The sequence below is a fragment of the Agrilus planipennis genome, unplaced genomic scaffold (assembly GCF_000699045.2).
Source record: "Agrilus planipennis isolate EAB-ADULT unplaced genomic scaffold, Apla_2.0 scaffold2, whole genome shotgun sequence".
Classification (NCBI taxonomy): Eukaryota; Metazoa; Arthropoda; class Insecta; order Coleoptera; family Buprestidae; genus Agrilus; species Agrilus planipennis.
In genome coordinates, this window is record NW_020442464.1 from 3,182,980 (window position 1) to 3,196,834 (window position 13,855).

Here is a 13,855-nt window from a genome sequence, read left to right on the forward strand (position 1 = left end):
CTACTTTTTAATCTATACATCGAAGACGCGATCAACATCATTAAAGACAGTACAACTGTAGGGATAGATATACAGGGACAAAGATTAGGATGCTTAGATTTGCAGATGGTATAGCAGTATTAGCATCTAGTAAGGAGGAGTTAGAGATAGCTTTAAATAAAATGGAAGCGGTACTAACAGATCAATACTATTTGAAAATAAATAAAAGTAAAACTAAAATACTAGTATGCAAGGGAAGAAAAAGTAGGGAAAGAGCGAATATAAAGATAGGAGACGAAAGATTAGAAGAAGTGGCTGATTTAGGAAGTCAAATAAGTCAGGACCGAAGGAGTAGTAGGGATATAAAGCAGAGGTTAGCGAAGGATCGACTCGCTTTCAATAAAAAGAAGTCACTTCTATGATCGCGAACGGTTAATTCTAAATTCAAAAAAGATTGTTAAAGGCGAAAAATTTAGAAGGTTAGAAGTGTTCGAAATGTGGTGTTAGAGGCGATTGTTGAGGATACCATGGACAGAGAAGGTTAGAAATGAAGAGAAAAAATAGGAGAATAGAGAGGTGTGTATGGAAATCAATAAAAAATAGGCGAAATAGATTAGTAGGACACCTTGTCAGGCATGAAGGACTAATCAGAGATATATTAGTGGTAGAAAAGAATAGTTAAGAATGTGGGCTGTTCTAGTTTTAGGAAAATACGAAGATTAGCTCATTAGTAATGAGTGGAGGGGCGTGTCCAACCAGTCTGAGGACTGACAACCTTATAATGATGAAGCATGAAAGTTCCTTCCTTCAGTTGTTATCAAAAATGAAAATGGTTATCGTGAATGTCAAAACACAGCCTCGACGTTAACATGGTCCCAATCTATTAGAGATTAGCCAACGGGAGTTTCCTTAGCCCACGGTCCAATTATTAAGCATCCATTTACTGCACTAATTATTCATAGTTCCTGCATTCAGTTGCTCATAAATAATTTATCCGTTCACTTGCGTCTCTTTCACCCAATTCGCCCACTAGTAGTAGTATAATATTGATGTGACTCGCTTGCTGTTCCAAGCATCTAAATCGCCCCCATCGTTTAGATAACAGCTCTAACCAATACAATACATATAAGTAACGCATAAACGCCTGGATGAATTTTATCTAAATTTCATTTGCGTTCAATTTTTTAATAGCCACACGGTCTTTCTATTCCAGAGCGTTCGTTCGAGCGTGGTAAAGATTCTATACGACACTTTACATTTACAAGACACCCATTCAAGAACCAAACAGGTAGCAAAAGTACTCTAGTCCATGTGGGCGACGGAAGCGGTGTATATATTACATTACATGACGTCTTAGAAAAATCAATTTAAGTCGTTTATCTGTTACCTTGAAGAACAAAAGAGATCTGTTTCTTTAACGTTTAAGTATTTACTTCTTATATGTGTGTGTAGAAAGAGCAGCAGTTTAAAGAGACACAACCCGGTTGGTCTTCCAACTTGAGAAACTTACCCGCACACATACCTACCTATATGGTCGCGATAATATAGATTCACGTTTATTGATTTATAACCGAACAACTACAAACAACAAATCACTGAAGATGAACGCCGCGCGCCGCAACGTAACAGCAATGTCCAGATGATAAAACCAAATAAAGAGCTGGGATGTTTTGTACATTATGTTCCATGAATAATACATGTGTTTGTGCAAGCTTGCGTGTCGTCTAACTGAATAATATGTTTCTTGGAATTTTTTTTAAACCAGGAAACTAGAAAACTTGTATTGAACCTTTTGGCGCGTCTGTAAATCCACGATGCCGTGCCGTAGGCAGATCTCGTCGAGGACTACGTTCAGTCTTACTTCATTCAATTGGGAACATGTTTGGGAAAATGCTATGTTTCTTGTCTATGTTAAACGACACTATTTCCTAAATGTAAAATGGACGAAATACTCTTTTGCTGCTGGATATATAAAAAGAAATTTAATCTGTTGTTGTTTTCTTATAAACTACAGCGAAATATCTAAGTATCTACATGGACACATGGAAATTTAAAGAAATAGAAGCTAGTTTGATAAAAAAAGGTAGTTATTTAGTAAGAGTAACAAAGATGCAACGATAATGTTGGTGTCCCACAAGGTTCCACTGTAGGACCTTCGTTATCTGCATTTACATGTGTAGTTAACTTGATAATTTTGAATGCAGCGCAAAAACCAATTGTTATACACTTTTTCAAGTGGAAATTTAAAAACATTTACAACATACTTTTAGAATGAAGAACATTACCTATTTATCTCAAAACGATTCCAAGTTTTTGCTAAAATTGACACATATTATACAAATTAAACTACATTCAAAAAATTGTGAATTAAAAGTGTTAAAAGTAGGTGCCTAGTTTACTTTATATTCTGATTTTTTTTTGTTAACGTGGTGTTAATGATACAGGTAACATTTCGTTCACTCATGTTTGCTGTAATTTAATGGTGACATATAATGTTTAAACGAGTCTTATTGGAACTTAAACGGATGAAGACGAGATCCTATTCCGTTTCGAGATACCTAAAAAATAAAAATAAAAATCCGAAAAACATGTCACTGTAACCGTTACTGTATATATCACATTACTTCTTGTTCACATCTCATATAGGTGCATGAAAACAAAAACAAATAAACAAAGAAAGTGTCAAATCAGGTAGATAAAAGTTACTATATTGATTGGATGATTTTAGGGTTGTGACCCTTAACAAGAAAAATGGAACCCCTTTCAGTTCTCTCACAACTTTTCTTATTGGCTAATTTAAAACTACAACAGTTTTCTTCATTTAATATAGGGATACACCGGGAAATAGCTTGGTATCGCATCATTATCCGATCAGTACCCTGACAGAACGTTAAAATAGTGACGGGTAGCACATCAGAACCGGGTTCTCTCTAGTTGCATGGTTCTTAACAAAATCACAAAATAAATAAAGTATAGCTATGTGTTCATTAGTAGTTCATTAGTTAGTATTCAAAGTATTGTAAAAGAAAATTAAATAATTCCAATACGGTACAGAATCTTCGACGTCCACTTGCCCAGAATTTATTGGTCAATAAAGTAATTTATAACTTCATCATCATCATCTTCAAAGTAGGATCGTCAGTCTTAAGATTGGTTGGACACTCACCTCTACTCATTCCTATCCAGAGCTAATCCTCGTATCTCCCTAAAAAACTAGAACATCCCACATCCTTATTTGCGAGCAGTAATCTAATCCAGGACTACCTCTAAACCTGTTAACTCCTGTTTTGATTCTAATATGTCTCTGACTAGGCTACGAAGGTGTCCTACACCAACCTATATCGCCTATTTCTTATTGACTTCCATAACGCCTTCTATCCTACTCTTTCTAATTCCTCCTCAGTTCTATAACCATCTCTTATAACGTATGTGTTGAATTAAATGGATAGGTTTGTATAATTTAAGAAAATGTTTGCACTGTTAAATTTTATTGTTCAATAGTAATTGATAGGAGATTCAGGAACCCCGAAAGTAATAAAACTGCAAGCGGTGACCATTTATTTCAAATCTCGACTTTAAATAGGTATAAACCTCTCCGAGCATGCATTTCGACAAAAGCAAATCGAGAAATTTTCAATGGTAGACGACCCGGAGGCTCTCGTCATAAATACCGAACAACTTTTCTTAGTACATACAGTGGAACTTTTCGGTCCAAAGCTGCAGCAACAAAAGATTCTATTGAATGAGAAAAAGAACGTACGGATAGGTCCAAATGTCAAAAGCAAACCTGCTACTTAAATTGATTACATTGCAGGTAAAAATTTCAGTTTTAATTTTATCCAACGTATCTCTAAACTAAAGAAAAATTATCAAAAGAAGCTCCAGGAATAATTCTTTGAAAGTTTTATGAAGGAATTTAATCGCTACAAAAGGAATTTAGTATTATTAAGGCAGAATTTTGAGAATGTATTAAAGTTTATTATTCTGTAAAACTATAGGAATTTATAATGCCCGGAAGATCCAAACGAATTGCCGTCTTCTATCTGTTTATATTACAACTTATAAATCTCATTAAACAGAGGCAAATAAAACGTTGAAATTCCTTATCGTAAATGTCTATTATTTCAAATAACTTCGTGTCGCGGCGGTACGGACATTTTCGTTCTTATCAGGAACAATAGAGTTCCTTAATAAAAAGTTAATTTAGGGTACGGTACATCGGTGTGGAAATCTAAATCCATTTTAAAATGAAGACCAGCCATAGAAGCTATCATAAAGTCTCATCTTAAATAAACGTTGCAAATTATTATGTTCTGCGCGAAATCGATCGTAAGTTCATTAGGAGGACCGCAGCAATGTCGTCGTCAACCGAGAGACTCTTCGTGGAAGGTCTCTTAATTACATCGCAATTACCCATTAATCAAGCTCAGCGCTGCTGCTGTTACCTGTCTGCATCCCACCGCGGTTTTTCGCTAATATACTACCACCGTATACCGACTTACCTTTGCATTCGTTGGCATCTTTCGTGGTGGCTCTACCCCAAGGCCTGTCGAAATGGAAAGGTTTGCATCTCTCGCACTCCCTACCGGCGGTGTTATGCTTGCAGTCGCAGGTCAGCAAACCATCGCGACCTGTGATGCAACGGCTTGCATGTCCATTGCACTTGCATCGACCCCCGACCGAAAAATCGCTCACGGCGTATTGATGCGTCACCCTGTGATTAAAATTATTCACGACAACCCCGTTGCTTGTCAAATCCACTGCGGTAGGTGGAGGTTTGGGTTCCTCCGAATCGATCACTTGCATCTCGTTCAAAAGCTGTACGGAAGGACCTTTAGTCTGATTATCCTCGTCTTCTTCTTCAAAATGCTTATAATCCTTGTCCTCTTCCTCCTCGTCGATCCGCTTGTAGCCTTGATCGATAAGGACGTCCAGACTGTCGGAAGGATCTTCAGCTGGCATGTGAAGACGATTAAAAACTACTTTGATATCGGTAGCCGTGATCCAGTCCTGGAGAACTGGCGAATTGTCGAAGTCAGAAGCACTTGGACGTCCTTCTAAAGTGCTGAATGCGATTCTTGACATATGACCTAAACTCAAACCGTCTCCTCCGGTGTATCTATGGGCGTCGGTACATCTGGCCTCCTGTTCGTTTGCTCTGGTTATAGTTGCACGATTGGGTCTTCCGTAAACTCTTCTACACTGGCTGGAGTAGAATTGGAACGGCTGCCATGTCTTTCCGTAATCGTTACTCTTATAGATCGCTATAGAATCAGGTTTCGGGGTATTCGGGCAGAACTGTAAACTCACGTATGTTAATTCGTACTTCTTCCCCAAGCTCAGGGTAAGGGTCACATTGTCCGGTGGTGCGTGAGCACTCGTAGGGGGTTGCAGAGGTTCCGATCTCCAGCAGGTAACGTTATTGGGATTGTTCAGGTCTGTCAGGTAACTTGCTGGGAATCTTTTCTTTGGATTGTGATCGTCGCAGATGTTACATTGGATCTGAGCGTTTGGCTCGGGAGCTTCGCAATACTGCCAGGGTCCCTTGAGACCGCAAGTGGACGACGCTGTAACCGGAATACCGAATGCCGCATTTACGAAATCGGGAATGCACCTTCTCGGGCGATCGTCGTCGTAGCACGGGTCCAGCGGGGGTTGCATCCCCGAGAGCATCTTGAGAAAGTTGTCGCTCACCGCAGCGGCGTAAGAATTTGTCACGAGAAGCAAAAGCCAAAAGGACGACATCGTCGCCGTCACGAACACCTTTGTTAGGCAAATTATATTCAAATCGTATTCGGCGACATTTCACGCACGAACCTTCACTTTTTTCTCAACTGTCGCAACTTTTACAAACTCACCACCAAATCCACTGCAAACAAGAGAAACTCATATCTTTTATTTGAAATTGCAGTAAGAAAAGTTGGAGCGAAAATTTTCGCACTTTTTCCTGTTGTGAAAAAAACTTCTTCGTTCGTTTCGACCGTAGGTTCGCTAAAGAAGAGTTTTGTTTCGTTCGCGCGAAGTTGTACGGAATTGTTGCGCAGACGTGCGACCGTTCGCGACCAGGACACAAGACTGGCGGGCCGCAGTCTGGCCTGCTGGTGCGTCTATCTCCCGAAGAGCACCGCCCCTCTCACGAGGAACACCCCGCGAACTGGGTATCATCATCATCATCATCTTCTAAGCGGTGTAAATATATGCGCTACGATAATTGGTCGTCAACTTAATTGCGACAAATTAACGTTTCGATCCAAAGGAATAACGCCGAAAAAGCGCTCGATTCGATTAGAAACAGACGACTCTGTCGTCGACAAGTGTCTTGTTTTACATGTGACACTTTTATGGACCTAACTAGATGTGTGCGGATGCGAACACAGAAAATATTTTCGAAGGTGGTTTTCATAAAAAAATATTTAAAAGAGTTACTTTTTTAGAATTGCAGTACAGATCCAAATTTAATTTTTAAATTTTATTACGAAATATTGGTCATGAATACCTTCTCATACATTTAGTACCTACTTATAATTATTTTACTACATAAAAAATTCAGAGAAATGTTAATAGTTATTGTAAACAATAACTTAGGCTCATTCTATCAACAAACTATTTAAAAAGGTGAATGAATTATGAAAACGTAAAAAATGTGCAAATTTCTCATGCATTTTGGGATGTTTTAACCCCCCAAAATCCTCCTCCTCTGTGTTCGCGCCTGGTGTAAGAGATGGTCGTGTGTTTTTATAGCGAATTTCACTACAACGTTTTTTACTTTTTGGGTATGATTCTTTGGTGCTTACCTATACCGAAACTTTTAACATTCACAAAGTTTTTGTTTTCCTCAAGTAGTTGTATAAACTTCAAAAGTCTGTCATCATAATCATAAGGTCGTCAGTCCTAAGACTGGTTGGACATGCACCTCCACTCCTTCCTATCCTGAGCTAATCTTCACATTTCCCTAAAACTAGTACATCCAACGTCCTTAACTATTTTCGAACAGTAATCTAATCTAGGTCTACCTCTATCCCTCCTAACTCCCGTTTCTACCTCTGTCTAGACCTTCATGCCTGAGAAGGTGTCCTACCAACCTATCTCACCTATTTTTTATCGACTTCCATAGAGTCCTATGTTCTCCTATTCTTCCTAATACTCCGTCGTTTTTAGTCTTCTCTATCCACGGTATCATCAACATTCACCTGTAACACCACATTTCGAACGCTTCTAACATTTTCTTTTCCGCCGCGCCCACCGTCCATGTTTCGCACCCATACAGCACCGCGCTCCAAACATACACCTTTAACAATCTTTTTCGAATTTCTAAATTAATGGTTCGCGAGCATAATAGTGACTTCTTTTTATTGAAGGCGACTCGACCCTGCGCTATTTTCTGCTTTATATCCCTACTACTCCTTTAGTCCTGACTTATCTGACTTCCTAGATACTTATCATCAGCAAATCTAAGCATACTAATCTTTTGCCCCTCTATATCTATCTGTAAAGAGAAACCGAATAATGTTTAAGAACATAAGATTATGGAAGGTAAAGACAACATGAACGAAAAGAGAGTTATCGCGACCGTGTCAATCCTGCAGGATCGTTGTTAGATTGTGAGAATGTGGACCTAACAAAAAATTTTTTTTGTTAGTTAAATCAGGCTAGAAACAGATTAACTTAGGTTATTTTTTTTGTAGCATCGATACTATTTGAAAAAATAGTTTCCGCCATCAAAATACAGAATTATTAAACTTTATTACTATTAATGGATTATTTGTGTTTCAAATCAGTTTCGTACTTTGAAATGATTGCCTACATTGCCTTTCTTCGTTTGATTTGTGGTTAAAGTAATGGAATGTAAAAATAATTTTTCGGTTATGAATCACAGCACATAAAATTTGTAATTTCAAGCTACTTTAAATATCTGTGTAGTTCACGAAATGCGGTTTAGTGTTGGATGCATTTCTTCTGACACTCGTGAATCGTTTTGGTCATTTTATGACTTAAAAGTTCATTTTTATTTTTGTGAATCGTGTTGGTCATTTTATGACTTAAAAGTTCATTTTTATTTTTATAACGAATGCATGTATTCACATTTATTGACTTCAGCTCGAAATAAAATTTTTAATGCTCTCATGGTAAAAATCTTTAAAATATAATTGGCAACAAGTTTTACGACGGATTGCTATCTGTTGTGTATCATTTGCTTTAATACTTTACAACGAATTTCGTTTCTCATAAAATCAAATTAACAATAATTTATTAATATATGTTTATGTGGCAATTCATTAATTTATACACTATAAATTCCTTCAAGTTATTGGCGCTAACGCCAAAGGTCCCGAGTTCGATTCCCGGCGAGTGTGTGACAACAGCAAAAAATTTTTCCATATTAACTTGAAGTAATTTATAGTGGGTAAATTGATTAATTTTCACATTAATATATGCGAGGGTCCCTTGAGACCGCAAGTGGACGACGCTGTAACCGGAATACCGAATGCCGCATTTACGAAATCGGGAATGCACCTTCTCGGGCGATCGTCGTCGTAGCACGGGTCCAGCGGGGGTTGCATCCCCGAGAGCATCTTGAGAAAGTTGTCGCTCANTGAGTGTTTAATTGTACGTACAAAAAAGATTAGAATGATGTTTTTCTTAAAAGTATTTAATTTTTGTATGATTTTGTTAGTTAGTTAAATTAATATAATATTCGTTCATGATCGTTATGGACGGTTAATCTTGTAAGTACGTTCAGTTTGCCCTAGTGTAACCCTGACTACGGCCCTGATTTATAATTGTAGGGGAGTTATGATATTTACGAACACCCTGTAAATCATATCTACGATAAGAACCATTATACGCACCGTATACACACCTTTATAGATGAACGTTTTTGTTTCTGTCAGATAGCGCCACTTATATATTAGTTCAAATATTTTATTAAGAATAAAACAAAATATTTATTGAAAAATTAATATTATTTTAATGAAATATAAAACATTACATGTTTGAAATGTGACAAGTAAAGACAACAGGATACACAAAATACACCATTTATTCTCTAATCTAACATGATAAGATCATCATCGTCATCATCAGGTAGATTTAATTTTCTTCGTTTTGATGACGTTCCTTCTTGCGGGTCATCCACCACACCATTATTTTCAATTAATTCAACATCATCATTTGAGTCATCAGTCTCCATTTTATTGTTTGAATCTTTTTCTTTGCCATTTTGGTTTTCTAAAAACGCAACATTTTAATTATTAGAATTACACATATAAGTAAAGTTGCTGTTTTGTCATAATTTCCAATATAAATTGAAAATGCCAGGTAAATTATCATTTATAAAGAACGTAACTTTTATTTTTAATGTATTATTTGTTTTCATAAAAGCTATAACAGGGTAAGGTTCCTGTAATTGATCAGGCACAGGCAGTACAGAGATAAAGAATAGTAAGTCAAAAAAATTAATTATTAATTGTAAATTCTGTATATGATTATTATCATATAACTACTGTTTAATGAGATTATGATTAAAAATAAGAATACCTTCAGCTTTTGCTTTAAGATCATTTGGATCAGCCACAATTTTATAGGGTGGGTCCTCCTTGTTTTCTGCTTTGTACTGGTTTACAATTACTGTTAGTTCATAATTTTGAAGAAAATCGTCAACTTTGAGTACACTTCCGTCCATTATTCCAAGTTCAGAAAGCTTTTTATTGTCATTAGACTGAAAGAAGTGCTTTATTGTATTTTACAAAATCCAACAACACATTCTCTTTCTTACCTCTGTTTCTCCTTCTTCAGATGATATGACCATTACCATTTTACCTTCTAAAAGGGCATCTGGGGCAACCATGTTTAAACTTTTCTTCAAAATTTCTGTTTCAAATTCTTTAACGGTCATTCCATTAACATCAACAAACACATTTACTGATGGTTGTTCAGAACAGACGTAACACTTGGGATTAGCTTTTACAAGGTGATTATCTGGGACCAATATTCCCTTAAATCCTGACGTTTTTTGACGTAAATAAATTGCTTTGCATTGATCATATTCTTCAGCCAATACTCTAAATGCATATAAGACAACAATGCCTGCTATAATAGAATTTGTGTTTAGTTGTTTTAGGATTAAATTTGACATTTGTTGATAATAGTTATGAATGGTTAATCTTGTAGGTATATTATCACTTTAATGCCTCAAATAAAACATTCGTGGACATACACAAACGTTGTCAGCAATTATTTATTAAAAAAACGTTACTTGAAATTTTGGTGGAGGCGCCGGGGCAATTTAAAACAAATGCTTTAATTAAGCTATAATTCAGGTTTCAATGAAGTAAATTGATGAATTTTCATCTTTAAAATATATCTTTTCCGTTTACATGCAGTTAGGGATGCCAATTCGTATTTTCTTATATATAACATATAGAGGACCCAACGTACAGCAAATATTACAATCCTAAAATTGTATCGCAAAGTAAATTAGAAAACGATTTTTTTTCTCTTTTTTACTTTAATCTCAATCTTATTCCCGGAGAAATCACAAAATGTTACGAAAAAATAACTAATTGATTAGGAGTATTTTAGAAACATCATCTTGTACAACTTGGGGTTGGAAACTCTTACAAATTTTTATTAGCAGCTACTAAAAAAGTATTTAGTTACAATTTACGAGTATTTGCTTTGATTTTTTTTGTAAACTATCGTTTTATTGTCAAAAATAAAACGTTTATGAATATACACAAACATTATCAATATTCATTAAAAAGATATTGAAGATTTTGGTGAAGGCGCCGGGACAATTTCATGAAAAAGCTATAATTGATCTATAATTTACGTTTCATTGAAGTAGATTGATAAGTTTTCATCGTTAAATTACATTTTTTGCATGTGGATGCAGTTAGGGATGCTAATTTATATTTTTCTTTGTATAATAAATTAAACTGTAATTTGTAATATAATATACTATACATACATNAGGTGATTATCTGGGACCAATATTCCCTTAAATCCTGACGTTTTTTGACGTAAATAAATTGCTTTGCATTGATCATATTCTTCAGCCAATACTCTAAATGCATATAAGACAACAATGCCTGCTATAATAGAATTTGCTGTCGCTATTGCAGGAATGATATTACCAGCAATTGCTGAAAATAAAAAAATAAACAGTTTATTGTTAATGTTGTAAAATAACAAAAATTATTATTTACATTTAATGTCGAATCGTGATTTCTGAGGAATTGAGAAAATATGTGCCCTTATATTGGCACAAGCAGTCACAAAATCCATAGCATCTTGGTCATCTTTATCCCAAACCAAAAACTTATTTCCCTTAAGTTCAGCTTTTAAATTTGCCACAGTTTCACTAAACACACGAGCACATCTATTAATGGACCACACCTTCATGTCAGTAGCTGTAACATTATCCTCTTCATTTACATCCCCTTCATGAGAAGCAGCTTCAGACCATGACAAAGGCTTGGGTGGCTTTCTACTTTTCCAAAGATTTTCTAACAGATAAGTTTTAACATTTATTGACCATAAATCAAGTCAATATTAAAGAAAAAACACTTACCCATACTTAATAAATAAGTGATATCATCTTGAAAAAATTTGTTAAACAGTTTGGCAGGTTCATAATCACAATCTTGTGCCCACTGACGAGTAGATACTCGTTGAATGTTGCCATCTTCTTGTGCCTGTTTTTCTAGTGCAGCATTGCCTGCATCTGCAGCTGCTTCTGGATCAGCAGTATCAGGTGATACGTCATTTTCTGCATCAGCTTCTCCAAATAATTGACTACAATATCAAACCTAATTATATAATTCATGAAATTTAATTGTTACCTTAATTACTTAAAAAGATGCTTCGCCCAAACAATGCAATGAACAGGCTCAGAGGGTGTATTTCTAATTGTACATCCAGGAAATGTCCTTTGAGGAGGTTTAGGCTGGCATTCATAACACTGAGTTATACCTTTCTTAATAATCTCAACTTGTCCTGAATAACCTGAAGTTCCACTTTCTATTAGTGGTACATCTGCTGCCAAACACATTCTATTAACATGATTTCTTGCTGCTCTGTTATCTAATGCATTCAGTACAACTTTGAATCTCTTGAAAAAGTTGACCCCATATTGTTGCCTTAAATAAATAGTGTTTGCCATTAAGAAATTAAATGAGTCTGTGTTACTCACGTTGTAATACTGTCATGGTAAGCTTTTATTTTCAGTGAAGGATTAAAATTTAATATACTTTCTCGAGCAACTTCGGCTTTCGACTTTCCAACATGTTCTTTTCGAAATAAAAATTGTCTATTTAGGTTGCTTACATCTATCGTGTCTAGGTCAATCTACAATAAATCAGGCGTTAAATTAAGCTTATATTTGTTGACTTAAACCTTGCTTACAATTTCTATATCACTAAAACCTGACAAAGCTAAGTTTTTTAAGATTTCACATCCAATTCCACCGGCGCCTACAACTAAAACTTTAGCAGACGGTATCATTTCTTTCACTTTTGTACTTAAAACACTAGGAACGGTAGACGAACCCATCATAGATTTATTTTTATGATTTAAAGGAAATAATTTTATTTTACGTTATTATTTATTTATTTATATACTTCAAATCAACAAATGTCTTCAAACAGGAAGCCGAATTTAACCTAAAAATTATGACTTATGACTATATTCATGCCTATTCTGTAATTATGATACATTTTGCTCATAGATAAAGAAACTTGCCAGATTGCAAATTTAATATCAGAGATCGGATAATTTTTCATAAAAAAATGTTTGAATATTGATTTTGAATTCTGCAATTTAAGATAGTATAAGCTATTTTCTTTTTAAATTATAGGCCTATATATGATAATATAGTATTTACAGCCGGTTGTGATAATTTTGGCATCACTGCTATGATACGTTTAGAAGTGAAAATGAGCGGGATTTTTAAATAAGCGCCCACGGGAAAGGCCATTTTATAATTATTATAACAGCAATTTTAAAGTTATTTTCTTCACCACTAAGTTGTACTTGTATGTGTTAAAAATGAATAAAACAACTAATTTTGGTGATTTTAAAAACATTTATTCATTTTCAGAATTAACAACAAAAACGGCGGCTGCAAAGAATTTAACTCCCGACTAGTAGACTTCACTGAAATGTAAGTGATAATACAATATAAGTAATAATAGCGACATACTGCATAGTCAGATTAAATTGAGATATTAATAAATATGTTAGTTTCAACTTAACTATATCCTATATCACACAACCAAATTTTTTCTCTAAGCTTACATATCACAAACTTTTGGACTTCATACCATATATTTAATATTGAATTCGAATTTTGCAATTTCACCTTCTTTGTGTCATTAATTTGATTTAAAACCAACATTCATTAAAGTCATTGAATATTTGTGTACAATATATATCTAATAATAAAATAAACCCATTATTTGCAAAAACAAACGTGAGACAAAAGCCAAGTGAAATACATATAAGTATTTTGTTAAAAGAATGCGAAAAATACATTTTTTAAAACTTTTATTACAAGTGCTTCACTTCGGTAATAAGTGTTATAAAGTATTATTCGAAAATATTTGACAATAGACACTCTTTGGTAATTTTTAAAGGCCTTTGGGTCCTTTTTTAAATATTATTAATATAATGTTGAATAAGCTCCAGAAACAAAAAAACAAAAATAGGAAACAAAAACAACACAGGAACTCATAAATACTATTTTTGAAAAATACTAGTTAATTGAAAGAGGGGCCCATATTCAGGCTTTGGCAAGTCTGCAGACGGAGTTATTTATTCTAAGTTTCCCCAGCTGCTGTGACGGAACGAACGAGAGGGCGTAAATCCATCGCTTCAG

General features: G+C 35.0%; 2 protein-coding genes and 1 long non-coding RNA gene across 5 annotated transcripts in view; 1 reads left to right on the top strand and 2 right to left on the bottom strand.

The window, feature by feature from the left end:
* LOC108737848 (netrin-B-like) overlaps nucleotides 1-6,074 on the bottom strand; it is a 201,533-nt gene extending 195,459 nt beyond the window's left edge. Inside the window, exon 1 of the mRNA XM_025980925.1 lies at nucleotides 4,482-6,074. Coding sequence (XP_025836710.1) covers nucleotides 4,482-5,724 — 1,243 coding nt within the window. The 5' untranslated portion in view covers nucleotides 5,725-6,074. The remainder of the gene's footprint in view (nucleotides 1-4,481) is intronic.
* LOC112906580 overlaps nucleotides 1-13,221 on the top strand; it is a 65,265-nt gene extending 52,044 nt beyond the window's left edge. The window contains exon 3 of the long non-coding RNA XR_003232431.1: nucleotides 13,079-13,221. This is a non-coding gene — a long non-coding RNA (uncharacterized LOC112906580). The remainder of the gene's footprint in view (nucleotides 1-13,078) is intronic.
* Nucleotides 8,941-12,641, bottom strand: LOC108735260 (SUMO-activating enzyme subunit 2). 3 transcript variants are annotated; one of them, XM_018467329.1, is made up of 9 exons: nucleotides 12,385-12,641; nucleotides 12,173-12,327; nucleotides 11,832-12,119; nucleotides 11,552-11,775; nucleotides 11,187-11,486; nucleotides 11,085-11,123; nucleotides 9,755-10,080; nucleotides 9,517-9,697; nucleotides 8,941-9,207 (listed from the first exon to the last, which is right to left on the bottom strand). In XM_018467329.1, the coding sequence occupies exons 1-9, from the start codon at nucleotides 12,532-12,534 to the stop codon at nucleotides 9,026-9,028; spliced, it is 1,845 nt and encodes a 614-aa protein (XP_018322831.1). In that variant the 5' UTR covers nucleotides 12,535-12,641; the 3' UTR covers nucleotides 8,941-9,025. The 3 variants fall into 3 exon arrangements, with proteins under 3 accessions (XP_018322831.1, XP_018322756.1, XP_018322684.1); XM_018467254.2 differs by having other exon boundaries at nucleotides 8,942-9,207; nucleotides 9,755-10,065; nucleotides 11,070-11,123; XM_018467182.2 differs by having other exon boundaries at nucleotides 8,943-9,207; nucleotides 9,755-9,964; nucleotides 10,969-11,123.
* Nucleotides 13,222-13,855: the final 634 nt, after the last annotated feature.

What these genes read in the sequence shown, in the direction of transcription:
- LOC108735260 (XM_018467329.1), bottom strand. Translation starts at nt 12,534, where the DNA reads ATGATGGGTTCGTCTACCGTTCCTAGTGTTTTAAGTACAAAAGTGAAA. An exon ending in TACCATGACAGTATTACAAC is followed by an intron (nt 12,120 to 12,172) that starts GTGAGTAACACA and finishes TATTTATTTAAG; the next exon opens with GCAACAATATGGGGTCAACT. An exon ending in ATCACGATTCGACATTAAAT is followed by an intron (nt 11,124 to 11,186) that starts GTAAATAATAAT and finishes TTTTATTTTCAG; the next exon opens with CAATTGCTGGTAATATCATT.